Source organism: Natrix helvetica (assembly GCF_964273705.1).
Source record: "Natrix helvetica genome assembly, chromosome: 1".
In the NCBI taxonomy this organism is placed as follows: domain Eukaryota; kingdom Metazoa; phylum Chordata; class Lepidosauria; order Squamata; family Natricidae; genus Natrix; species Natrix helvetica.
This window is the reverse complement of record NC_138548.1, coordinates 111245409-111273224: the sequence shown is the minus strand read 5'-3', so window position 1 is coordinate 111273224 and position 27816 is coordinate 111245409. Positions and strand designations below refer to the sequence as shown.

General features: G+C 38.6%; 1 protein-coding gene across 2 annotated transcripts in view; it reads left to right on the top strand.

The window, feature by feature from the left end:
- Nucleotides 1-22426, top strand: part of BRSK2 (BR serine/threonine kinase 2) — a 486050-nt gene extending 463624 nt beyond the window's left edge. The window contains exons 19-20 of one of the 2 annotated variants that reach the window (XM_081938191.1): nt 3047-3094; nt 22104-22426. In XM_081938191.1, the coding sequence (XP_081794317.1) occupies nt 3047-3094; nt 22104-22327 (272 nt within the window). In that variant the 3' untranslated portion in view covers nt 22328-22426. The remainder of the gene's footprint in view (nt 1-3046; nt 3095-22103) is intronic. The other variant, XM_081938190.1, reaches the window with a different exon arrangement.
- The last annotated feature ends 5390 nt before the right edge of the window (nt 22427-27816 follow it).

The window sequence follows — 27816 nt, the reverse complement described above, 5'->3', positions numbered from 1 at the left end:
CAGCAACATTGTTTGCAAACTTTCCCAATTTTTTTTAAATAAAATCCTTTATTTCTGTTAAATTTTTGGCTTGTACAAATGTATACTGTATATATTATAAAAAGTGTATTCTTTCTCAGCTGATTCTTAAAAACCACACAGTATTTCTTCATATATAATTCTTTGGGATGCTATTTGCTTTATAATCAGTCTAATTTCACTTCTTGCTCCAAGGTCATTTAATGCATATTTTTCTTTCTGCTTTCCTGTTCTTCCCTTAAAAAAATAATAAGCTAATCTTTTCCAGATGTATTGGGTTGAGTTGAGGCTATTCAGCTCCAAGAAGACTCCAATATTAAAAGTATATTAAAGACATACTAAAAGCCACATAATTGCCTGGACCAAAACTACACTTCCCAACATGCAATAAATCAGTAGAGGTTCTAGAGCTACCTTAACCATAGACCAGTGATGGTGAACCTTTTTCTTATGGTGTGCCACAATTGTTTGTGTGCTATTGAGCATGCACATGTGCCCACATTAATTCAATCCTCTTCACCCATCTGCACATGCATGCGCGACCCAGGAACGAACTTCCGGTTTGCCCGTTCACCCTCTTCATCCTCCGGAGGCTTTCCTGAAGCTCCCCTGGCCCTCCAGAAGGCCGAAAATAAGCTGGTCAGTGTGCGCATGCACTCCGGAGCAGATGCTGGTGTGCCAGCAAATATGGCTTCGCTTGCCACCATCACGGCCCTAGACCATGCTAAATCAACCATGTCTGCTAGCATGCTTATAACCTACAAGCGTGCTAGCTTATAGGTTATAAGCATGCTATAACCTATAAGGATGCAGAACGAGGATGCTAGAATGTATTTTCCCAGAGTCCCTCCAACAGTAAGATGGACGGCATATAAATTTAATACATAAATAAATATCCCTCACATAGCTTGGGCAGTGCTAATCCCTCTTGGGGGTTATTTTATGAGAAAAGATGAAATGTCAAGAATGTTAAGAATAAGTTTGAATAATTTTTAACGCAGGGTCTCCCCTTCAGGTAAATCTGAATCTTTGGAAAAACAAGTGAAATTGATGGTGGGGCACTTAAATGAGCAGACTTTTTTCAGGTTTTGGAAAATTCTCTATTCCTTCCCACCCTCCCCTCAAAAAGTACCCCATCACTTCCAAATCAATTTACTTCTATGTAACTTTGCAAATAGTCGCCTTGTTGGACCCAGGAATCCTGTTTTCTCAGCAGCAGCACCTGCACTGTGAAACCAGCCCACCCTGAAATTCTGATAACTCCACTGCTGATATAGCTTTTTTAAAAAATGAAGTTTATTATAATATAAAATAAAAACGGAAACAAAGATAATAAGAAAATAAAGTAAAGAAGGGGAAATGGGTGCAAGGTAAGGAGGGGTGGGAAGCTGTTGTTTTTGGTGCAGTGGGATACAAAATAGAGTTAAAACCTCAACTTTTTGCTATACATATTTACTAAGTACTGGCCATTTCTATAATAACAAATCATTGATGAAGTTTTTATGAGGTATTGTTTAACTTCAAGCATCCCAGATTGCTGTTTGTAGCTATAGTTTTAAGCTCTGAAATGGGCAACCATATAAATTATTTAAGTATATAAATAATTCTAAACTACTTATTGTGGCCAAGAAATACCAGATAATGACTTGCTGAGGCACTAGTAGCTACAGCAGAAATGGTGCAAAACTCGTATTATAGAGCCAGAAGCCAAAAAGGACAAAATAATGACCAAATGGAACTTAGTGTTAATTAACATCTAAATGATGTTTTTGCCAGTATTATGATGGAGCATGTTTTCTAAAATACCTAATGAAAAGACCTTTAATTTTGCATCTAAAAGAGGAAAATGGGGCAAAAGAGCACTAGATGGGAAGTAAAAGCAATATGTTCAATTGTACTTTCCAGCTTAAGCTAACACCCAGTTGTAAGCAGGCGTAGACAGCAATATCTTTATTTGTGCTATCAAAAATCCTTAAGATGGCCCATTGTTTCTGTGGCCATCTTATGATTCAATTTGTGTCAAAATATAGTTACATCCATACAACGTTCAGACCATTTTGCCATGGTTATGCTACTATTAAGGAAAATATCTAGTTCTCTCCCTCCATGTTGCTGCAAATCTAACAGTCCTTTATTTTTCTGCCATGTGCATGAAAAGCACACGCCTGGAAAAACAGCTGTTTCACCCTTTGGACTGAGATTAGTTCCATCTCTCTTAATTATAGATGTGTTTACAGCAGTTCCGGCAGTAAGTTGCTGGCAGCACTAACTTAATCCAAAGAATAGTTCAATATATATTTCCCTCCCTCTTTTGAACCACTTTGAACATTAAGACAGAAGTATTATTGTTTTCAGTAGAACACAATTATTTGAAAAACGTAAAAATGTCTTATTATTTATAGTCCAGGCATTGGGTGAGAAATGGACCACAGAATTTGACATGCAATATTTTGTTTTCCTTTTGGTTGTAGAATGTTCTGATCATCATGTTGGGTGCATTGATTTGATGTGGCTAAGTTTTAGTTCTCCATATCTGAAGGACTTCCCTGCGTGTAGCAGCCTAGTGAAACATTTTATTCCTTTTTTGTGTGTTTATGTTCTATAGAATGAATGCAACAATTCATGTGTGATTGGAAACACAATTCTGTGTTGTAAACATCAAAACACCTATTTAAAATCCTTCACTTATATTTCTGATGGCGAGGATATGTACAACCTTTGTCTGAAATTAATCAAGATTAACATTCGGATCTCCAATGTTTGCATGTTTATTGTAATATCAATATTAGACAGGAGAAATGTAACAGAGAAAAGGTTTGCTTTGTGCTTGACTGTTGATTTCGAAATACTTTTTATAGCACTAATCAGAGAAGAAAAGTCAGAATCTGGGGCAGCTATGCCGTGCCCATATAATATGCTTTCTGCTCAAGGAAATAATTTTGTTATCTTCTTACCGTATACATGGAGCTCTGGAAATCATTTTTTTTGATATTTTTCCCTTCCTCCTCTTTCCATCCTTACGATCTAGACACCACTAACTGTATGGAGTTGATGACTGGGAGACTTTCTAAATGTGGTAAGAACTTCCCCTTCCACTTTTTCTTCCTAGCCCTCACTGAACCATATGATGGCTCAGCACCTCTTTTCCTATGAAGTACTTCATCTTTTAAACACTCTTTTATAAACAGCCAGCTTGCTGCTTGCTTGCCTTTGGGATACGTGGCACTCTCCGTTTTCTCCCACGATGCGCACTTGTGCACAGACTCGCCATGTTTCAAACAGCACAATATTTATGTATTTATGATTTCACTGTTTTGCAAATTCATATTCTTGCACCATCACTAGTTCCTCTCACCCGGGCGCCTAGTGGTGTGTATATATTTGCTTTCAAGCCTTTGCTTTGACTTTAAATTCAAATAATCTTCTCTCTGCTTTGCACTCTGTGCCACATTTCTTGCTGCTGTTCCAATATCTGGTTCCTCATAATTCTTTCTGAGAAGGAGACCTTAAGGTTCTTGCTTAATTTCCCAGTTTCAACCAGTGTGACAACCACTGTGTTTCTCCCATTATAAATGAAACGAATCTTTGTTTTATTCAATGAGATGATTAGTTTGGCACAGGCAATAAATTTAATTCCAACCCAGCTCTCTGTTTTGCTTTGATGGGAGTTCAATGTAACAGTTTCAAGTAACAGGAAATGCTCAAGTTTCTATTGAGCGTTTTATCTGGTCTGGGTTGAGATTACACAGTTATCCTGTTCCTCTCAACTCTGTCAACTGCCGAGCATTTCTCTCTTTCTCTTATTCTTAAAAAAAAGGGACAGAAAAGAACACGTCTGAAGGAAGATTAATACCAGAGATCAGAGTTAAAATGGTATGCCCCGGCTGCATTTCAGCAGCTAAGAATTACTACTTCACAGTACCTGAATAGCATTTGCCAGTTTGTGTTGTTTAAGTTGCAAGACTTGCCGTGCTGATAAGTGAGCAGGAGAAAAAGGCACCTTACTTCAAGACTGAAAATGCTTAGGATAAATATTTAACTCAGTACAGGAATGTTTTGATGGAACGGTTGAAATATGGATGTAGAATAAAAGCACCTATTGACTCTTTAGGTGCCTTGATTAATGCACTTAGGGAATTATACATCAGAGTGGCTGAAGCTGCTTTGGAACTTATAGACCAAATGTCCATAAGTGTCACAGATCAAATCTGGCCTATGCAAACCACTCCTTTTTATTGTTTTCTAATAGCTCAACCAGAGAGGGGTCTTTCAATTGTCTAGGGGAAATTGCTTTGATTTATTATCACAGTCATCAGAATGCATCATCTCCAATGTCTTTCTGGAGAGTCATTTAAATGCTAAGAAGGTCTTTAACCTCTTCATAAAAACATCAGATCTTCTCTCACCCCTAAGCTCCAGTTACCAGAAGCAAGATGCTGGAACAATCCCCAAACTTACCATGTTCATGCAGGTTAATTACAGTGCACATCAATATAAGCATATTCTGCTCCATCTGGAGTCTTATGTTATCTGAAGCTTGTCTAATGCCATTTTTGTCAGTAGCACGGGATAATATAATGGCACATGAAAAACAGAACTTTAAAGGCAGTAGATAAGAAGAAATTCTTGAGCATATGTATAATACCTATGGGTAAAAATATCCAGATGTTATCAAGGCATTCTAGTATAATTACAGGTTTGCCTTTGTACCATTTGAAATTACTTGCTCTTTTGATCAATATAGAATGTCTTCTTTATCTGCTATATTATTTTATAAGAAACTTGCAAAGTGATTTGCCCATAATTCTAAAGAAAAGTTAATAATTTATCAGTCTGTTGCTACAGTTAGAAAGTAGGAATGACAACTCTAGCTGTCAGGACATATACAAAACAGTAGTATGTTCTAAGCAAAGTGAACAAGCATGCATATTTTCTACTATTTAGGAATAATAATTCCTAAACAATTATATAAAATGCATATAGCTAACACAATCTTTAATAAGCATATGAATCAGCTATTTAACTGTTCTTCATTCTTCCCTAAGAGTGACTCTGGATCTGAGATGAAGCCAGACAGACTTTTCAAATTTGCTATGTAACTCTAAAATCCTACTTGGCAAGTTGTTAACAAAGTTATGAGGATTTTGCCAATTAAAGACTGTGCTGTGTAGTACTATAAGTCCCAGGAGACATTGCAGGAGACAGAAGGGAAAGGGGAATGAAATGTAGAAGGAGACAAGATTGAGACACTATTGAGAGGATTATGTCTAAATTTGTTATACGTCTAAATTTGTTATATAGAAAAGAAACCTAAGTCACATCTTACTCTGGAATCTTTCTTTAGAATCCCCCAAGAAATAATACAGTGATCAGTGATGAACATTGGAATCTGGGGGCATTCCATAAGCATAGTTCACACTAGCCTTGTTGCTCTCCAACTTCTGAATTTCCATTTAATGGATGAAGGTATTTACATGTTATGGATTTCCTATCAAACTGGGCAAATAAGATGGCTATTTGAAGGGTTAAACTGTTGGAAACTGCAGTTCAACTTTCATTTTTCAAAATTTATCAGGAAAAAAGGCAGCTTATTTCAATCTGAAGAGGTTACTATTGAACTATTGAACTCAGCACAGGAATGTTTTGATGGAACAGTTGAAATTTGGATGTAGAATAAAAACACCTATTGACTCTTTAGATGCCTAGATTAAAGCATTTAGGGAATTAGCTAAAGCATGAGTGAGGACATTTAAAAACAGATAACACTGCAGATCAAGTGGTGAAAAAAATGCATTCAGCAATCGTTGTGAGTATCTTAATAATAAAAAATAAAGCTACGACTGGATAAAGCATTACCATGATCAAATCTCGAAAGCACTTCACAAAAAAGCCACTTACGTGAATAGCTTCTCTATAAATACTTTGATTAATTGCCAAATGATAAAAAGCCAGCAAGATGTAGCTAAAATGGGACCGGGAATATAGTGTCAGATCAGGTAGAAATTCTTTGTAATCATTGTGGACTATTGCACTATTCAAGGGAACAATATAAATCTATATTATGAGGGAGGACAAGGACATACAGATGGCATTTGCTCCAAGAAAACATGGGTTAATCTTGTTAACAAAATGCGAAATGAGTGTGTACAGGAGAAAGTTTCTAAAGACCTTTACAACAATAGACGTTGAGGATAAGGAAGACTTTATTTTGGGAATGTTGAATAAAAGTAAGTTGTGAGCATTAATGGGGAGCAGTTAGAGAGGGTGACTGATACTAGGAGTTCATGGGCATTTATTTGTAGTAAATGCCGTCATGTACCATTTAAAAGCAAAGAGTTAAGTGGCTGCTGACAAAAATAAATAAATAACCGTAGGGGCAGCCCAATACTTTCATGTGTTTTAATTGCTTTATTATGATGTTGGCTTGGATGCGGTTGATGATTTTATGTATGTTATCAAAGAAGATTTAGAGCCACTGCTTGTTCAGATATCTACCTTTTCCTTTCATAGCCTTCAGAGAGAGACTTCTGAGCCATATTGTAAGTGAGAATTCCTCATTCTCAGAGTCAGCTGGATCAGCTGGTGAGACTGAAACAATGTCTTGTCTGAAGGGCTTATCTACTGAATCACTGGATGTTCTCACATAGTTATAGTAGATGAGTCTATTGTGCCTGCTGCCTGAGACTGGAGGGGAATACTACATTCTATGCTGGAAGCTGAATTAAACAAAATGTTGGCAAATGGTATTGTACGAAAAGTACAAATTCAGGTTCTAATGAAATCTGTCAACCTAAGAACATGAGATAAGGATATGGGGTAAGAACACCACTGTCCCCCTAATAGACAATATTTTGCATGCTGTGCAAGTTGCTCTGCTTTTTGCTAAGTGAGAGGCCACCAAAGTTGGTTAAAAATGGCACCAGAATCTTTCCATTGGATGACCTTTATTATTAATTGTGGTTGTGGTTAAGGCAGTTATATTGGTGATGTTATTGTCTATCCAGCAACTGTTGAGGAACGCTGTGATAAACTGAGAGCAGTTTTTGAAGGATTCCATAAAACCAATTAAACCAGTTTTGTCTTGAAGGGTTTATTATATTAGAAAAACAGTTGTTGGAATTAAACCTGATCCAAAGAAAATAAAAACTATTCTGCATGTCCCAATTCCTGAGAATCTGGAATTAAATGTTCTTTTCTAACTAGCTGTGGTTCTTATGAAATATATTCCCAATTATGCAGATATTTCAGAACCACTGAGGCTGCTGATTAGAAAGAGTTGCTTGGCACTAGCCTGCAGCATTTGAGACTTTACATTCGGTAGCTGAAAGATATAACAGCTAAGGATACTTGCTCAGTTTATTATAATCTGAATGCGCCAACTGCTGACTAATGCCATTCCTGTGGGACTTGTTGCCCTCTTGCTACAGACTCAATAAAATGGATTATACAAGCCTGTTGCTTATGACAACCAATCATCTTCTTTGGAGCAGAAACATTTGTAGACTAAGCATAAAACTTTGGGATGTGTGTAAGTTAAGTTATAAAACATTTTAAAATTTATCAGTGAGGATATCCATTTGTGTTGTTAACATAGACAACTTATATATACTTACTTCAACCACTTAAAACCATTATTTTGTCATCCAACATCTCAGTTGAAGATTTCTAAAATAATGAAAATAGCTGATTTTCTTGTTATATTGTCCATTATTGATCAAGGATCACAAATAATTCCTGATCCACTGTGAATTATTTAAGAATGTCAGTTACAAACTTTTTACCCATGATTATCTCTTATTATGGGGTGAATAGATCATTACGCATATTGTTAAAAGTTCATTCATGAGATGCATCAAGATATTGTGTGAACCATACTAATTCCATGTACTGTGTTTTAATGACCCAATATTAAACTTTTAAAAACTTTATCAAAACATCTACTGCTTGTATGCCAATTTAACCCTAATTACTGCCATCTCCCTCTGCTACCATCTCATCCATGAATCAAATTGGACACTGATGAAGGTTAGGGTTCTTCCTCTTACTAGAAATCCTTAAAGTTACTCATACATCTCTGCCACACAATGAAAGTTGATTATTTATCTGTAAGAGAACATAATTAAATATACCAAGAGCAAACGTTGTGCTGAATACACACATACAGTTAAATGATGCAGTTTTAAAGTTGGGGACTTAAAAGTTGCTGACGATCTTGCTGGTGATAAACTTCAGCCATCACATAAGGATGGTTCCTTCAGAGCATTTCTGTGTTTTCTTTGAACTAATTAACAGCAAAGATGGCAATGTTTTAATTAGAAATTTTAAGCACCATTGAGAAAAGATCCATCTCAGCTGAAATGCAGAAGGATGGTAATCCTGTCTACTTTTGATGTGGTGACCTGCTGAGACTCCTATATCGCAGAATGTTGAAACAGCAGCTCAGTGGGAAAAACTGGAAGCCTTGTGATTAATTTCACCTTAGAGACAACAACTAGTAGAAGAGCTTTACTAGATGATCCTCCATATCTCATGAAAAGCCTACGTGGTTTTCACTGGGATCTTCTTTATGTGTGTTTGTAGGTCTGTTTCATCTTTGGAACATTCTAACATTAAAAGAAATAGTTTATCATTGTTTCTGTCTGTTGAGATATATCTTATAGGGAAGCGTATAATGGAGTACCAGAAGATCTAAAAGAGAGGAAGAGAAGGGATATAGGAAAGGAACAGAGAACTGAGAAAGTGTATGTGTTAAAATGTTAGGCAATAAAGAGTTCTATATTCCTTTGGAATCTTTCCTAATCTTCTTAAAACAACAACAGGATGTCACAATATGTTGCAGAAATCCTTTCTGAAGGACATGAGCGAACATTTTGTTTACATCCTGTTTATAAGAGAACTCTCTTTCATAATAGAACCAACGAGGGAAGGATATCAAAACATTCCACAGTAAATTCACTATGATATTTCACTACAAACAGATGCTGCAGATGTCCTATCACCTGAGGTTTCAACATCCTATTTACATTTATTACATTTGAGGAAACTCCTCTATGGCCAAATTTTACACCAGTATAATTATCTTCTCTCTTATAAGCGTTTTATCCTATCCTTACAATCACCTATGGGGTGAGTCTCATGTGAATCATTTTTTTCTCCACCTGCTACATTCACGAAGCCTGAAAATGTTCATCTAAGCACCATGAACAAAAATTCAACTTGTGGCAGTAATTAATTATTTTTAATTGTCCCTAAATTCTATTGTTCTTGAATCTCACTTCCCACTGAGAGTATTGCATTTGAAACATAATTCACCACCTCAAGGACTTTTCCTAAAAGCTTGAATTGTAAATTCTCTCTTGCCACTGTTTTATTCTCCAAATCTAATTTTTGTACTGTAAAGATTCTATCAAAACTGGGAACAATTTAAACACAGCTGGCTTAATGATACAAAACTATACAAAATATGTCATATTAGGCTTACCATCCTTCAGTTGTTGATGTTATTCCCTGCAGAAAGATGTTACGTACCCAATGAGCCTATTTCAGCCTCATTGGTGTTTGCAGTCAAATCACCATATCGTCTCCATACGACAGCACTGAACAATCCATCTATTTATAATTTTAGTGAAATTAAATTCTGTTTTGGTGAAGTTCTCCATCATTGAATTAATACAGAAAATAAAGACAAACATGACATTAATAAAACCAAACTATAAAATATCTGGGCCAAACTAAGTTTGAATAATTGCATTTCTCGTGTTCTGAAAATGTAGTAAAAGATACAATATTTCTTCAGGAGAGAATGAATATGGTTAAAAATCTAAGTAGAATCTTATTTCATTTGCCTGTCTGAGGCATGTTATCTTTTGCTGATTGCAACTTCTATGACTAATAGTTCTTCTGCTTGTCTTTCCCCAAACCCTATTTTAAATTTGCAACAGCCAATTAAAGAGGGTGCTCTTTAAATAGTTGAAGTGGAAAAGAAATTTCCTCAACATCACCTATATCATCATGAGGTTAAGGTTGCCTTCTTTAAAGTAAATGAAATCCCCATGCAATTACTTTGTTTAGGGCGCCATTTTATTTCTTACAGCTCACTTGGACTAATTTGACAGCATATCAGTAGCTCAAAGAATGACTTACTACTCATCTGTTGCAGCACTTCCTATCATTAATTTCATCTGATACTGTGTGTGACACTATACGGCCTGCCTATATTACTCATACATTGCTAGGTAAGGACTAAAATCTCCAAGAATCATTTCCTTCTGTAACTTTTAATTGCCAGGTCTTCTGGAGGAGTTTTGCATATGGATTTCTCTGGCTTCTTTCCCCAGTCCCTCACTTTGCTCTTCTCCATTCCTTCTGGGATTTCTTCACATTCTCACCATAATTCATATCCTCTCTCAGTTCTGCCTTTTTCCAGCTTCCTCGGGGCATCATTATATACTGCTCAATCCAGTTCTCTTTTTCTCTGTTTTATTGATGGCAGCTAAGAACCGATTATAAGGTGATAGTACCAATTGTGCTAACAATAAATGTTTCAAGCCTCGAGATCACATTAGAGTTTAAGCAGATCAAATCATCTTATTTATGAGATATATTAACTGCCTCAGACTTAGCAAACTTACTAGAATTACACTCAAAAGGAGCATACAGGTTGTCCTCAACTTACAACAGTTCATTTCGTGACTGTTTGAAGTGACAACGGCACTGAAAAAAATGATTTATGACTGTTTTTCACACTGCAGCAGCCTCATTGTCACATGATCAAAATTCAGACACACGGCAACTTGTATTTATGATCGTTGTAGTGTCCTCAAATTATGTGATCCCCTTTTTGTGACCTTCTGACAAGCAAAGTCAATGGGGAAGCCAGATTAACAACTGCAGACATTCACTTAACAACTGTGGCAAGGAAAGTCATAAAATGGGACAAAATTCATTTAATGAATGCTGCGCTTAGCAACAGAAATGTTGGGCTCAACTGTAATTGTAAATCGAGGACTACCTGTAGCCTCTGTCTTCTAGATTTCCCCCCAAATACTTTTTCCTCTGACTTCAGCTTTTTACTTTCCCACAAATGCGACAAATATGTTTGGTGTTTCATTCCTTCAAAGCTCACTTGCTCTTTCTTTATCTGTTAGGGAATATTTGTGGGAAATATGCATTTCTGGAGTCTCTTTACCCTTTTTATTAAACTTTGTGGCTGCCTTTATTTTCCATGCTTTGATCACCCCCAGATAGGCAGCAAAATGTTTATAAAGCCATAAAAGCCATAAATATCTGTCTTCTCTGCTTGCTGATGCATTAGATATTCCTTGCTCAATGTAAGATTTTCATATAATCAAAACAATGTTAAATATACCAAAGAATATAAAAGTCTCCAAAATAAAAAGCCCTCATGAAAATAATGAGGAGGGTTTTTTACGATTTTAAAAAGCAAAAAAGGAAAGTCTTGGAGGAGCTAAACAAAACTATGCTACCACAATCACTTGACATGTCAACTGGGAATGAAGCGAGACAGATTTTATTTCGAGCTAAAAGTTGTACTGTGAGTTCTGTCTTCGTCTTTTTATTGCCAATTTTCTGCAAAGGTTTTCAAATTTCCATTAAATGTATTGGAAATGTAATCAATGCAGACAAGATCATGAATTATTATTCCATTTTTTGCATCAGATGTTAAGTTACAGTTGTTAGCTCAAATCTACTTGATAAAAATCAATTTAGCTTGCCAAGGAATTTTAGACATTGTAGGAGGGAGAGAGGCATGTTCGTCTCTGGTCGCAAAATCAGAATGAACCTAATAGCACTTTTTAAAACAAATTTAATTAACTGCATAAGCTTTTAATACAATTTGTCAGGTGGAAAAAGTACTACCAGACCCCTTCTGAGTTTTGCCAAGGAAATTTAGAAACTGGAATGTAACAGTTGTGTGTCCTTCTCTTTTGAATTGTACTTAGCATTTAAATTATGCTTTAGACAAGGAGGTACAATGATAAAATCTGCCCCAGATGTGTTACTTTCAGTTAGCCATATAAACAAGTTATGTAAATAGAGTAACAGATTTCAGGACTGTTTAAACTAAGAGATCTAAGATAAAGGATTTCCATTCTTAGTATATCTTGGCCCAGAGGTTGTGACTGCTTGCACTAGGGCCTGACAATAACCAGAAATCTACAAATCTCTTTGGGTTGTCTGCCTCTACTGCAGGGAACAACAGGGTGCTAACTATATTTTAAGTATTCTAACATTGATCAGGACTTTCTGCATCTGAGGCAACTCAGATTATGTCATATTAGGCATTATGTCACATTAAGGAGGTTGAGATTCTAGAAGTTACTCTCAGCTTTCCTTTGCTATTCTCACAGCCATGCAGTTCTGTGATTATTTCATACATAAACAAGGTGGACAAAATCACCCCATCTTCTGGAACTTATGATACAAATTCATTGTAGTGAATATATCCAGCAGAGATGGGTGTTCCTTCCGGTTCACACTGGTTCGGTGGAACCGGTAATGGAAATGGCGATTGGGTCTCCAAACAGTAGGGGCGGCATGCTCGCCATGCTCCCGAATCGGTTCCCCGATCACCACAACATCTCTTTTTCACCTTTTTAAATGTTCTGCACATGCACAGACCTATTTATAGGCAACTGCACATGCATAAGCGAGCAAAATTGTGCATGCAATGAACTGGCAGTAATGCTGGAGGAAACTCACTTCTGATATTCCGACCAACCACCACAAATGTATTAAGACAGCCATTCACAGGTAGAAATTATATCCTTTGATGGTAGAACCTCAACAACAGCCACTGAACCCTGTGCTGACTAGAATCCTCATAAAAGTACTTGTCATGCTTTGGTTGATTCACCCTGTTATTTTGTTTAGCCCAACATCTATTGATCTACTTTCCACTCTCTATTTTCCATCCACCACAACAGTTTGATCTTGACTTCAGTTCCCTCCATTTTACTTCTTACAGGATTCAGTTCCACAACGTGTCTAGGGTGAAGCAGAACAATGAATGCTGGCTTCTTACAAGCTATCCATTAGCGTTTCTGCACAGCTAACTGAATATCTTTTCTTGACCTTTTTCAGAACCATTGATTTGACCTTCTGCAACATCTCATCCATCATGTATCTCACCTTCTGTTTAGTTTGAAGTATCGGGGCTCAATTCTGGCATCAATAAAAGTTCACCTTCCTGTCATTTCCTGTTTCCATCGACAAAAGCTAATTTTCGCTTTTCCAATCATTAAGCACATTAGTATAAGTGTATTTCTATTCAGTAAACTCCCATCCTCTTCTACTATGGAACCCTCTACCTCATTCTCTTTATGTTAAACCTTTTTAAAAACAAAAAACTACAGCTACTGCTGACTTTTTGTAGTTGTGACATGATTCCATTGACCTAGAGAACTTTCCAAAGTGATTCTCCCTCTTGTTTTTTTGTAAGGGTAAAACAGTCCTTGCTATCTTCTTCACAGTGTTTGCTTTTCATTTAGACTGATATGTAGTATCAACTGCTTTTTTTCCAACCCTTCGGGTCCTATGGAAACATTGCTCCATTCCCTAGTGTCTACGGCACCCTTATCTTTCACCCAAATCATATGGTCTCATTCAGCCAGGACACTTGCTTATTCTTGACTTTCCAGAGTCTGTTTTAAACCTGAGGACTTTCTCCTCCAGAAAAATAGAGTTGGAGGTCTTCTGGTCCAACCCCCTTCTCAAGCAGGAGACCTTGTACCATTCTGGAGAAGTAGCTGTCCAGTCTTTTTTTAAAAGTCTCCAGTGATGAAGCACTCACAACTCCTGAAGGTGAACGATTCCACTGGTTAATTGTTCTAACTGTCAGGAAATTTCTCCTTAGTTCTAGGTTGGTTCTCTCCTTGATTAGTTTCCATCCGTTATTTATTTTCTTGCGTCCTGATGCTTTGGAAAACAGGCTGACTCCCTCTTCTTTGTGCAGCCCCTTAGATATTGGAATACTGCTATCATGTTCCTTCAGATGGATAATCCCAACTATTAAGTTTTGTTATGAGCTGACTAAATGGCCATGTCCGCATCTGTGCCAAATTCATTCTACAGGAATAGCAATAGCTTCAGAAGCCCTTTCTCCAGGTCATTCCCTGTCTGGAACAATGCCAGGCAATTACATCTACCGTGTTTCCCCGAAAATACAACCTGTCCCGAAACTAAACCCATGCCACATTTTTCGCGTGGGCAAAAATATAAGCCCACCCCCGAAAATAAACCCCCCCTCCGGCCAGGCAGAGCACCACTCACTGACCTAGCGTTATTCCGAAAGCGCCAAGTCGCAGGAGCCCGGGGGGGGAGCGCTCACGTTGCTTGCCGCCTTCGAGATACCGCTAGGTTGGGGAGTGGCATTCTGCCTGGCCGAAGGGGAGAGTTGCCGGGCAGCTGCTCCCTTGTGAACTGGCTCCCGAAGAGCCAGGCACAGCCTCAGCGGCGAAGCAGCCATGAGGTAACCATGCTCACGAGCAGCCGCCCGGCAAATCCCCTCTCCAGCTGGAAAGATTCACTGACCTAAGGGGTAATCCCTAAGGTGCCAAGCCATGTGGCGCTGTGCCCGCCCTCCAGCTCCCGCGGCTTTGCACATTCGGGATACCCCCTAGGTCAGTGCATGGAGCTCTGCTCGGCTGGAGAAGTGGGTTGCGCGAGCGCCTGTTCCGCCCGCAGCTTCACCAAGCACTTGCGCAGCTCTCCCAGGCCACCGCCACTGGCTGCTGCTGCCCACCACCGCCCGCCGCCGCCCCGTTCCGCTCCGCGCATAACTTCCAAATCCAAAAATCAGGGCCGAGTGTTCTAGCATCGGCCGCTCTAGGACTGCTCTCTATGGTGGGCTGGCTGCTGGAAGACTCTGTCCAGAAGACTCTCTGTCCGGCAGCCAGCCCACCATAGAGAGCAGTCCTAGAGCGGCCGATGCTAGAACACTCGGCCCCGATTTTTGGATTTGGAAGTTATGCGTGGAGCGGAACGGGGCGGCGGCGGGCAGCAGCAGCCAGCGGCTGTGGCCTGGGAGAGCTGCGCAAGGGCTTGGTGAGGCTGCGGGCAGAACAGGCGGTCGCGCAACCCCCTTCTCCAGCCGGGCAGAGCTCCATGCACTGACCTAGGGTGTATCCCGAATGTGCAAAGCTGCGGGAGCTGGGGCAGAGCACCATATGGCTTGGCGCCTTAGGGATACCCCCTAGGTCAGTGAATGGCGCTCTTCCCGGCTGGAGAGGGGATTTGCCGGGCGGCTGCTCGTGAGCATGGTTACCTCATGGCTGCTTCGCCGCTGAGGCTGTGCCCGGCTCTTCGGGAGCCAGTTCACAAGGGAGCAGCCGCCCGGCAGTCCCAAAACAATAAGCCCTCCCTGATAATAAACCCAAGGGCATATTTCGTGGGGCAAAAGAAAATAAGCCCCTGGCGTATTTTCGGGGAAACACGGTATCTTAATCCAGCATTGTATGTGTGTGTGTAACATCCATCCATCCATCCAGTGGTGGGATTCAAATAATTTAATAACTGGTTCTCTGTCCGAAGGACCTGGGTAGGCATGGCTTGGTGATCGTATGACTGGGTGGGCATGGCCAACTCAACACTCACGTCGATGGGTGCTTCGCCTTAGCTGTTACAATGTAATAAGAGTTAATCAGAGAGGCAATTTCTGTAAGAAGGGTAATAAAGATTAGGCTAGAACCAACTTACAGGAGCAGTCTGTAAAATGGAAAAAAACAAAATGAGATTTCTTCCAACAACCAGTTCTCCGAACTACTTAGAAAGTTAACAACCGGTTCTCCTGAATAGGTGCGAACTGGCTGAATCCCTCCACTCCATCCATCCATCCATTCATTCAAGAACTATAAATCTTTGGAAAAGCGCTATCCTTTGGTCACCTTGTAACAAGTAGACCCGTAGACCCGTTGAAACTTGCTAATCATCCATGTGTGTGAACATTCACACAGGCCATCCTCTCACTTATTTGGCTCTATTGTTTCTTTGGATGAACTGTGTTGTCTCAGGAACTGAAGGGAATTCAAAGGAATTGTGTGAAATGCAGGGAGGGACTTCTACCAGTCTAAGCTTAAGGAAGGCCCAGATGGGGCACAGTACAGATGCAGTGTGATTTGAAAACAGTCATTCAAGGAATGACAATTTCTAGGTAAGAAACCAGTTCTACCACTTGGCAGCTGGTTCCGGATATGCAAATACAGAACCTCTTTCTGTACCGGATACTAAAAACCTGGTTCAATATTCTATTCCCAACAGGAAGTAAACTTATTTGTTTTGAAGAACCACAAGCAGGACATAATGTAGATCTTGTCTTTTTGTTCCTGAGATTTTTATAATATTAGAGAGGCTTTGTTATAGAAATAGAAATTCTACTTAGCTTCTTTAATAGGCATGTGGAAATTATTTCCTTAATGAACTACAGTACTCCAAACCTTTTCAAAGGCAAAAATTTATCTTGCTCAATTTTGTTTTATAGAAAGGACAACTTTTTGTTGAATTATTACTCCTGAATTATTAAAGTTCCCATAAAGCTATTCTTTCCAGAGAAGATATTCTTACTTAATTTCTTGAGACATTTTTATCTGCCCTTTGTGATGATTTCCTAGTTCAGCCTCAAACTTCACATGAATAAAGATGCCATGCTTCTTATCAGAGTGGAGTTTTCCAATTGTATATCAGCATGGAATAATGTTTCTCAATGATCCCAGTGAATACCTGAATTCCGAGAGAAGGAAATTGAAAGAAAGGACTGAAGAAGAACAGAAAGTTTATCAGCAGAAGCTCATAATGGTTCTAGAAAAGTATATTAAATAATTTCACTTTATGCCTCTTTCCACACCAGGCTTTTCCAAAAACATCAACTAAAGACAAAGTTTTTCATGTGAGAAATGCACAGAAACTTGCTTTGTTAATGGGCAATTGCTAAATGTTGTTTAGGTCCTAAAATATCCAAGATGAGTTTATTCACTGTTCCCAAGTCTTGGAGAAGAAAGGGGCGGAGGGGGCGGGATCAACTGCTAAGGAAAAGATTGGATCAAAGATATTAGCTTATCCCAGAGCTTGCTTGGTTGATTAGTCTGGCAGTTTCTTTTTGTGGGAATAATAATTCATTGTCCTTGTATCTAATTTGTCCATGCATAGAGCATCAAAATATAAAAATTGGTTTTTTTAGACTAATTTTTAAAACTTTGATGCTACTCTGTTGGCTTCCTGTAATCACAAAGCTGAGGGTGCTTATATAAATTTGGAGGCTATTTTTAAATTAATTCTTTGGAAATTATTATTTTTGCCTCACACAGTGCCTTAATGGGATGGCAGGGTCATTTCTTTTCATTAATTTGATTTTTTAAATTAAATTTACTTAACTTGTTTGTTGCCCATCTTGCCAGAAGGCAACATTATTTATGCCACATTTGTGAGTTCATCCACATGTTAGGTCTTTCTCATTTACTTCTTTTATATTCAAGTATTTGCTTCCTGACCTGTAATTGGGTGGTATTTCTCATTTCTTTGAGTTAAAAAAAAATCTTGCTATCCCCAGCCTTTTTATAGGATTAACCAATATTTTAATTACATAGGCATCCTACTCAGAGTAAAGTCATAATATTCCAAGGTATAAACAATATTCAGTCCTTTGCATGCATGTTCTGGTAACTTTATTTAAACAATAGTACAATGCAGTAAAACATACTGTTGTTTACTACTGGCATTACTTCCCTTATAACCCTCTAGTTGCTATGAGATGTCCAAGTGGCCGGAACTTAAGAGCAATCAATATGAGACTTTAACTGTAAAATTAATTCATTTGCAGAACTTCAAGTGTCCACTATTCATTTAAGCCAAAAATCATTGCCTCAAAAGACCACGACATGCAGAAAACTGTTTTTTAATCGTTTCTCAAACTGCCTGGAATCTTGGATGATTAAGCCAATTGGCTTACTTATAAGGGCATAAGGTAGAGATTTGTTTGAGTCAAACTCAGCTCCTAGTCATTATATATGCATATCCATGTTGTTTTCTTAGCAGCAATGAAAGTGGCTTGTTGCGTCCTTCTTCTGAGATATTTATTTAATTCCAACTTTACTGTCACATTCTGAGATTTCTAAGTGGTCTCTCTTCCAAGAATTAAGCAAGTCAGATCCTGCTTAGCTTTCTAATTTAATTTAATATCGGTAATTGTGACTGCTACAACCAGAACTGGCCATTTCCAAAAAGATATTTATTTTATTCTCAATTCGGGTACTGTGGAGAAGTCAAATGGAAGAGCTGCCATCTCTGACTCCCTAATCATTCCTCTCTCCCTTGGATCATTGTTTCATCAACATTTCACAAGCTCTATCAAGAATCAGGTGCTCTAATTAAAGTCATCACAGTAGGCACAATGAATGTGAACCTTTCCTGTTGAAAACAAACAAGCATCACATAGGATTGATAAATTACAGAGCAAAAAAGAGGAAAATATAGATCCTCTATCCAGATTAAAATGTTAACATTACATTGAAGCCTCTAAGCAAATATCCTGCCTTTTTTCATTTGCCCTTGTCTTTTGCTTTGATCTGTGGGCAGAGCTCAATGTCCATGCTTTCTTCTATGCTTCTTCTGCACTCTCTTTTCTCTTTGATCTTGCTGAATGCATATCTTAGAAAATTTAGAAATGTGTAATAATATTCTCTTGCCTTCCCCGAAGCACTTGCAGTGTTTTACCAGTTTTATTTCACACTTTCTGTTGATTGGTTTCATTTTGCATATAAAGATACAGGGTCCAAAGCCACGCAGGTACCCAAGTAAGCTATTCTGAGATACAGGAAGTTGCTATGCCTTATTTATTATTCCTGCTATATAATCATTTTTATACATAAGGCTTTCATGAAACTCATCCTCTTCAATTCTTTATCTGTCTGATTGTTGTTTTGGGGAAAAGGGTGACTGTGGAGGATAGGCATTTATCGTAGGAATTAACCTTCTGGCCTATTTTTGCTGTGTATTAGAGAAAGGTCCCATCATCTGAAATCAGTCAGTCAAGTGTTTAGTCTTAATGCATGCAAACATTTATCAATGTTTAACATGATTCGAGTTGCACTAAAAACTACAGTTAAGCATTTTATGGTTGTTCTAAGCTGCCCAAGGTTGCTTAAGATTGGCGGCCATATAAATCTTTTAAATAAATAAATATATTCCATTTCCACTGTGGATTCTCCATGTTCTCCTAAATAAACTCCTAGTCTCCTAAGAGACTAGTTTTGAACACTGGAAAGACAAATTTATGACCCCAGTTATTCAGCAGTTTAAACATATGGTATTATTTCAGATTTATGAAGAAGTTGCTTATAGAAGTAGGTTATGGATGAATGGTTATAATAAAATTAATCCCTCTTTTATTTAATTTATTATGTAGACAAAAATATGGGGTGTACCAAAACAGTGTCCAAATCAATTGCCATTTTTAAAAGACATTTCCTTACTTGTCTGTTGCATGGCATTTGAAATTTTGTTAACTTCAGTGACATTTTCTTTGGTATTCAGAAATTCTAATCTGATGGTCTCCTATACTGTCTATTGGTCTATGGCAGAGGTGTCAAACTCATGTCATCACAGCGATGTCACGTGACGTATTGGGACTTTTCCCCCCTTCGCTAAACCAGGGGTGGGGTGGGGCCAGCACATGATGCATCCAGCCCACAGGCTGCGAGTTTGACACCCCTGGTCTATGGGGTCTGACTGTTGGTATACTCTATATAGAGAGCCCTTATATCATTTTGTTGTGTTGCTTTCCTTTTTTGTAGTTTTGTTACTCTTTTTTTAGCTTGTTCAGTTTTATAAACTAAAAGAAGGTATTCTGGCTTATGAAATGCATCCAGGAAAATGTCCCCTAAAATCCTGTAAAATAGCAAAATTACTATATGCCTATTCAACGTATACTCAAAATATATCTTAATATTATTGCCTTTGGTCTCTTATTTATTTCAGTAGCTGTCTGACTTGTTCAATTAAAAATATACTGTTGCGTTTCAGTGTTTTGAAATAGCCACCTAAATCTGAAAAGGGCAAGTAACCCAGATAGAATATGCAGCTAGCTCCACAGAATAAGATAATATTAGTATCTTACTGGATTCTCTCTATTGTGTTATTTTCTGTTGCTTTGTTATGGATTAGATTATTATTTATTCACGGTACTTACCTACTTATATTTCACAGATGAGATAGTGACATGATTTTTAACTCATTCCTGCTGTAAATCAGCACGAAACCGTGCACATGCATCTATTAAAATGCATCTCCAAAAAATAAAGCCTCAAGAGACATAGTCATTTGGAAAAGTATTCAAAAGAAACTGTTGCATTAATGTCGACAATAAATTTTCCTGATTTCTTTTGAGTTACTTTTGTAATAACAAATTAATATAGATGCTTCTCTGGTTGAATTAATTTTCCTACAATACTATACCTTACAATGAGAATCTTCTTGTATTTGCAGCAGCTTTACACTAGTATAATATTGTCCAATCTTTATTTAAATGTTGCATTTTTTTCTAAAAAAATCAATGATTCCAAACAAATCTCAGTGAGAACTTTCATTCAATACCCTGTTACTACATCATCTCCAAGTTGAATGGGTGATCAGATTTGTATTTTTCACTTTCTTGTCTCAACAAAGACAAGGCAAGTGGCTGAGCACCATAGCAGCTGTCACCTGCCTTAAGTGCAGGTTTTTGAGATAGCATGGATTCAAAACTTTACTAACTTCATTAAAAAAAATACTTATATCTGACTATTCTGTCCCAAGGAATGGAATTGCCCTAACAGCTTACAAACAAAATTCAACTTTTCCTAACTGTATTTTGCTCAAATTTCAACTATTCAGGGGAATCGCCTTTGAGGTCAAACAAACAACTCCTCTTCAAGTCAAGCTTAGCTCTTAGTGATTTCATGCCTGCTGTTTTTTTTTTCTTGACAACCATAGACAAATATTACCACTGCCCCTCTTCTGGGATGTTTTTTTTAATCTTTCCCGGTCTAGCTGGCAACCCTGGTAATTCCAGACCATGTCCTGTCCCAATATCAACCAGTTGGCTTAGCCTTTTCGGTTTTCAAGGTAGGGTTGGTAGCAAATGCAGCTTCATATGTGGGGGAGAGAGGTGCCTTTTACCACCACACTGGCATGTCTGGGTTGCTGAAGACAGTCCACCACACCATTAAGATTTGGGGACTTAGTCATGAAATGAAGAGGCAGAGGGCATCTCTGTAGTTCACAGAATGCATTGTGTCTGTAGGTGTGTGTTTCATTGTCTTCATTCCTGTGCATTTTGCCAGATGCATATGGATTCTATGAAATCTAAAGAGCGCTTCAGGTTTGCAGCAGATGACAGAGACTGGCAAATCAGGTTTGGTAGCATTATTAAACCACGAAATAAAGTACTCATGCAGAAAATGGTTAGGAATGCATTTTTTTTTACAAGCAGTGCAAAATTCATTTCAAAGGAGAACCAGATTTGCGTGTTCCTCCTTTACGCACACGGATCTCCTCTCTTTGAAATTAATAATCTAAATAATAGAGATAATTAAGTTACTTTGAGCACACTTGCCTGCATGTAAGGTTCCTTGAATTCAATTGAATGGAATTCCTAGTCAGCATGCGTAGGTTCCATTATTCATGACTCACTTCAGTAAGTTAATTTCAGAAGAATTGTATACAAGCCCATGGTGATTTTCTGCCGCATAGCAGCCTGCATAATGCCTTGCAATAGCTTTGCTGGAGAAATATTCCATACTTGTTGAACAGGGCAGGATTCCAGCTACCCAATGGGGCCTTCCTTGCTCCAGAGTTTCCATATGCTTAAGGCGGTGCTCCCTTCCTGATGCTCTTCCTTTTTTACTCATTGTCTTCATCCTCCACACACACCCATGCACGTGGCTCTGGACTCATGTTCTTCTTGTTTAAAACCCCATTGTTCATTTGTTTGTTTGTTCTCTTCTCTTCCTCTTCCCTTTATCTCTCTCTCTCTCTCTCTCTCTTGCTTTCTTTGTTTTCTTTTTGTTTTTGTCTCCTCTGTTTTGTATACCCAGGCAGCCCATTGAGTAACTTCTTTGACGTAATTAAACAACTTTTTTCAGACGAGAAGAACGGGCAGGTGAGCCATCCCCCCGGCACGCCAACCAAGCATAGTACAAACAGCAAGCGGAGCGATTCCGATAAAAATGACTATGGGTCTAGAGGAGACACTAAGTTCCCCGCTGGCAAAGAGAAGGCAAAGATGGCCTCATCACTCGGCTTACAAGAGCAACCTTAAATAAATGCACTGAGGAAAAAAAATTAAGTCAATCCAATAAAAATCACCTAGAAAAGTGAAGAAAAGCTCCCCAAATGAATGAGTATTCTTTAGCCTCTAAACTAGATGGGTGTATATAATAGTGCTACCATAGGACAAAACTGTCTATAGTAAAATTTTGTATGGAAAAACAATGTGTGTATATATATATATATATACATACATACATATATATAAATATATATATATTTAAAATTATATATATACATGCACATGTAAATATATATAATCCACACATATACATATATAGATTTATATGATACCTATACAAATAATGCACACACACACATGCACATAGACACTCACACAGACATATAAAAGGGGAAAAAAAGAGTAACAATTGACAAGCCCATTTTGGCAAATCCTGTTTGTTTGGGTTTTGTTTCCACCCCCCAGTACTTTCCTTGCAATAACTCCTCCCCCTCACCGTAATACATCCCCCGCTTCTGACTCAACCATCCCCATTATATTCCTGTGTTCTCTCTGTGTTTCTGATACCACCGCTTGTTTCCAATCTACTACCAGGAATTATCCCGAAAAGTTAACATGTCAGCCAACATCTTCACCTTCTGTGCTCCGCGAATGCTTGTTCACGGAAGGCCAGTGATGTAAGACTGTCCACGGACTGGTTTTGGGGGGGTGGGGTTAGGGGAAACTTCCAGCCTCCTGTCTCCCACTGTAGGAAATGGGTCTCCTCCATTCCATTTGCCCTCAACACACAATTTTTCTTTTGGTGCTCTGTGTGGAGAACAGCTGAGAAATTGCAACCTGTCACAGTTGGAATTCCAGGAAAGCATCGTTGGCTGTGACGACTACACCCTTTCCTCCTGGTGAAACTAGACTCTGGGAGAGCAGGGGGGAGGATAGGGAATAGAATGGCATATTGTTCTCATCCCATATTAAGATTTTTATAAGAACTGTCCCCCCTTCCATCTCTTTCTTCCCATCCGAATTGTTTTTCAAATTGTGTTTGTGTTTTTGTAATCTCAAATCGGTTTGGGTTTTTTTTTTTTTCTCAAATGGCTGGAGAGGCAGCCGTAAATTTGAGGGAAACAAAAATACAAGGAAACAGTCAAGCAAACATGGACACTGAAGCTTAGGGAAAAGCCGCTCTCGGCATCAAGGACAAAGGACAAGAATCCATTTCTGAGGCATAGCCTCACCTGCTGCCAAGCTCTGCTCTGGCTACCACCTTCACCGTCATCGCCACCGCTATTAGGACTTCTCTTCTGGACCTTCTCTCTCAGACCTTTCCTTCCACATCGGGATTTCCCCTCGGCCGGATGAATTATCTGCTACATCACACATCTGGATGCAATTATGGTGTCATTAGTGCTGCATTGATATATCAGTATTATTTATTTGCTGGTTTTGTTTATTTATTTGGGTTGTGTATGTACGTTTGGGTTTGTTTGTTTTTTAATGCGAAAGAAGACTTTGAGATGAGAAATAGATTTTCCCCCTTTTTCCTTTGTGCGTGCCTGTGTGTGTATAGCCACTGGTACATAGTTTCATTCGAACAAAATATGGAGGAGATAGCACTATGGACGAGTTCAACACAAAGCTACTGTAAACTTTTTAAAGTATTGCAAGATATTTTTATATTTGTTTTTGGGTTTTTTTCCCCTTTGTTTTTGAAGAAGGATGAGTGGGCTGGATTTTCTGTGTAGTTAAGTTATTATTAGGTCTTGGTTATTATTTATAATGCATATATATAAATATAAATATATATATATATATGTATATATATTTAAATTTTTAAGATGTTAGATATTTCTTCTGCTTTCATTACTGAATAGAGGTGACATTGATTTGTATTTATTTGGGGAGGGGGGTGGAATTTCAACAAGAACACAACTTGTTCCTCTCACCAATGCTCCTTTTCTTCTTTTTCATTTGATGTCTCTTTCTCTCTCTCCAAGTCTAGCTGGAGAGGAAGATTTTTAAAATACCATAAATGACAGGCAAAAAAGAAGATGGCAAGATTCTAAAATCCAGTATGTTTAAATGTAGAGTTAGTAATTCAGTCCCCTTATTATCTTCAATTGCTATTGTTTGGGTTCCTATAAGTGTGTGTAAAACTGCAATATTTTTTAATGTTAATATTAGATTTCTCTTTCACTGTTTGTGTTTCTTTCCTATTATTTTTATTTCTATGTTTGTCCTGGTTCATTCTGCCCTTATTGGACCTGTTTTTTTTTCCTGTATATAGGTTTGAAGAAAAAAACAACAACCACCAATATTTTGAAAAAGATCCACAAAAGTGGAAGGTGTTTTTGGTTGTGGTTTGGTTCGGTTCTCCTAATCTTAACCTTTTCTCTATTGCTGTGTGCATGTTAGACCTTGGTAGGGTGGTGGCTGGGGACAGAGGGAGGTGAGAATGTAGAGTTCTGGAGGCAGTTTTAATTGCATGATATTGCTGTAAATTATTCTCTCTTGCTTCTGTTGTCTTTTCTGCCTCCGTTTTCTCCTTCATTCTCTCCAAAGCTTCTCTTCCACCACCCTCAGTCTGTTTCCCTGGTTTTTCTTCCTTTATGTATAGCTTTTAAGGCTTCTGTTAACTTGTACCTCTACAAAAGGCTGGGATTTCAAATAATAATAATAATAATATTAATAACAATAATAGCCCATATAGTGCACACAGGAAGGAGATCATTTACACAAGACATAAGAATAAACGAAAGCAATACCTCTTGTTATCCTTCCTATTTTGTACTTGGATGACAGATGCATACACCTGCACACACTCGTGGACACAATCTGATATTATTTAACAGTTCCAAAGGACAAAGAGGAACCTTCTGATGTATCCCTTGTTAAATAACTGTGAACAACTTTAGTTCAAAAAAAATAAATTCATTCAGTAAAGATACTGGCTCTTCGGGTGTCTTGTTTATGACAGCTGGCCAGAGTGGAGTCAGGTAAGTATTGTGCCTATTCTCCATCATGTATTTCGTGTACCTTCAGAATATGGTCCGGTCACTATATCAGTTTCCTCTGGTCTAACCTTGGGATTTATCCAGGACTGGCAGAGGTTACAGCAGCTGGCTTTCCGTGGTGAAGATCCCATTTGAAGTTGAGATCTAAAGTGAAGTGTGGAGATTTTTTAATAAGGGCTTTGGGGGGGGCATGCGTGGATGAAATACATTTTTTAAAAAAATTACTGGTTCTGTAGGCGTGTCTTGGTGGGCATGGCAGGGGAAGGATATTGCAAACTCTCCATTCCCTCCCCATTCTGGGGCCAGCCAAACGTGGTATTTGCCAGTTCTCCAACTTCCTCAAAACGTCCGCTACCGGTTCTCCAGAACCTGTCAGAACCTGCTGGACTTCACCCCTGGGGGCATGCAGTCTGATTCAACACCAGTAAGGGGGATGGAGAGTTAATTGTTCCCAGTCTTCCAGTTAGGCTTTGATTAACCTGGCACTTACAGCTTCATGACCGGGGTCAACAAAATGAGCATTTGTGGGACAGTTTGGTAATGTGTTAAGGTAGGAAAGGAACTTGGACTAAGTATTATGTGTTTATTTCTTGATTTTGAAAAAAAATGCTTGACTCTGTTTCTGGGCACTTTGCTTAATAAAAGATCAGAAATAGAAGCAAATGGTTTGTGTCCATATCATATGCACAGAGATAGTCCTCAACTAATGATTACAGTTGTGTGTGACCAGAATCTCCATTGCTAAGCAAGACACTTGTCCCAGGTGATTTTACAATCTTTTTGTTATAAGCAAATCACTGCAGTTGGTAAGTGAATCACACAGTTGTTAAGCAAATTCAGTTTCCCCCATTGACTGCTTGATGGAAGCCAACTGGCAATCTCATGAATCCAGGACACTGCAACCATGCTGATTGCTAAGTGCCAAAATTTTGAATACATAATTATGGGGAAGCTGCAATAGTTATAAGTTCAAGGACCGGTCATAAATTACTTTCTCCAGCACTGTTGTTACTTCAAGTGATTTCTAAATGAATGGTTGTAAGTTAATGACTACCTTTCTCCTTCAAAAATATTAGAAATATATGCTTTTGAATGTTCCCTATTTCAGTTGAATTGAAATTTGGTGACACTATCATACTTGATCTTTAATGAAGGAGACACTAAAGTTGTACTCAGACAGACTCTGTTTCAAGGGATGACCAATAGGCCAGTCCTGTGACTAGAACTCTGGAATATGGGACCGACTTTCCCACCGATGTCAGCAAGCTCCTGTCAGTCTTTCCATCTTCTTTTTCAGATCGACCACAAAGCTTCTCCTTGAGAGAAGAAACACAAAAGAGGTTCCTGGAAGGCTGTGTGCCTGGAACAGGTGCTTTCTCTCGGGCCTCCTACCTGGAAGCCTTGCAGAAGAAGACATGGGCAGGAGGCAGAGAGAAAGCGCCTGATCGGGGCACACAGTATGGAGTGGTGGGTTTCAAATTTTTTTAGAACCTTCTGTAGGTGTGGCTTGCTTTGTGGGAGTGATTTGCTGGCCATGTGACCAGGTGGGAGTGGCTTGCCAGCCATGTGACTGGGTGGGAGTGGCTTGCTGGCCATGTGACCGGGTAGGGAGTGGCTTGCCGGCCATGTGACCAGGTGGGAGTGGCTTGGCAGTTATGTAACTGGGTGGGAGTGTCCAAGACGATGTCACTGAATTCTTTGCCCCAATGGATGATCTACAAAAAGATATAAAAAAGGAAAATTATTATTTTGTGTAATTACTACTTAAATAAGATTAAAATAAGTACACAAAACAATAAAAGAGCTACTTACAGAAGGAAGATGACTGTCCTTGCCAGTCTTCAATATCACTGGCTCCAAAAATGGCCTGCACAAAGAAGAGACACAGAAATGAACTCTTCAATTGCATGCACTGCATTAGGATGAAACAAAACAATAATGACAGCTACTTACAGAAGGAAGATGACTGTCCTTGCTGGTCTTCTACATCACTGATCACACTTGCTCCAATGAATGGTCTGCACAAAGGGACACAGAAAGGAAGACTTTAATTGCATGCACTGCATTAGGATGAAACAAGCACACAAAATAATAGAAAAGGAAGATGACTGTCCTTTTGTGTGTTGAAGCCATCCACTGACCACCTTGCTCCAATGAACAGCCTGCACCAAGAGACACAGAAAGGAAGACTTTAATTGCATGCACTACCACATTAAGGATGAAACCAGCACACAAAGCAATAAAACAGCTACTTACATAGGAAAGATGGCTCTCCTAGCGCTCATACTCTGTTGCCTCTTCATCATGTTAAATAATACTAACTGCAGAAGAAATAAAACAATATTGGACTCGATTGTGGTTGTAAGCTGAGGACTACACTACAGGTAACAGAAGGGACCTCTGTTTTCACCCAACAATGTACAGTCTTTTCAGGAAGGATGTCCCCCAACAAACAGGAAAGATATGGTTTTTCATCTAAGAAGTTAGATCAAGAATGAATGTCATAGGTAG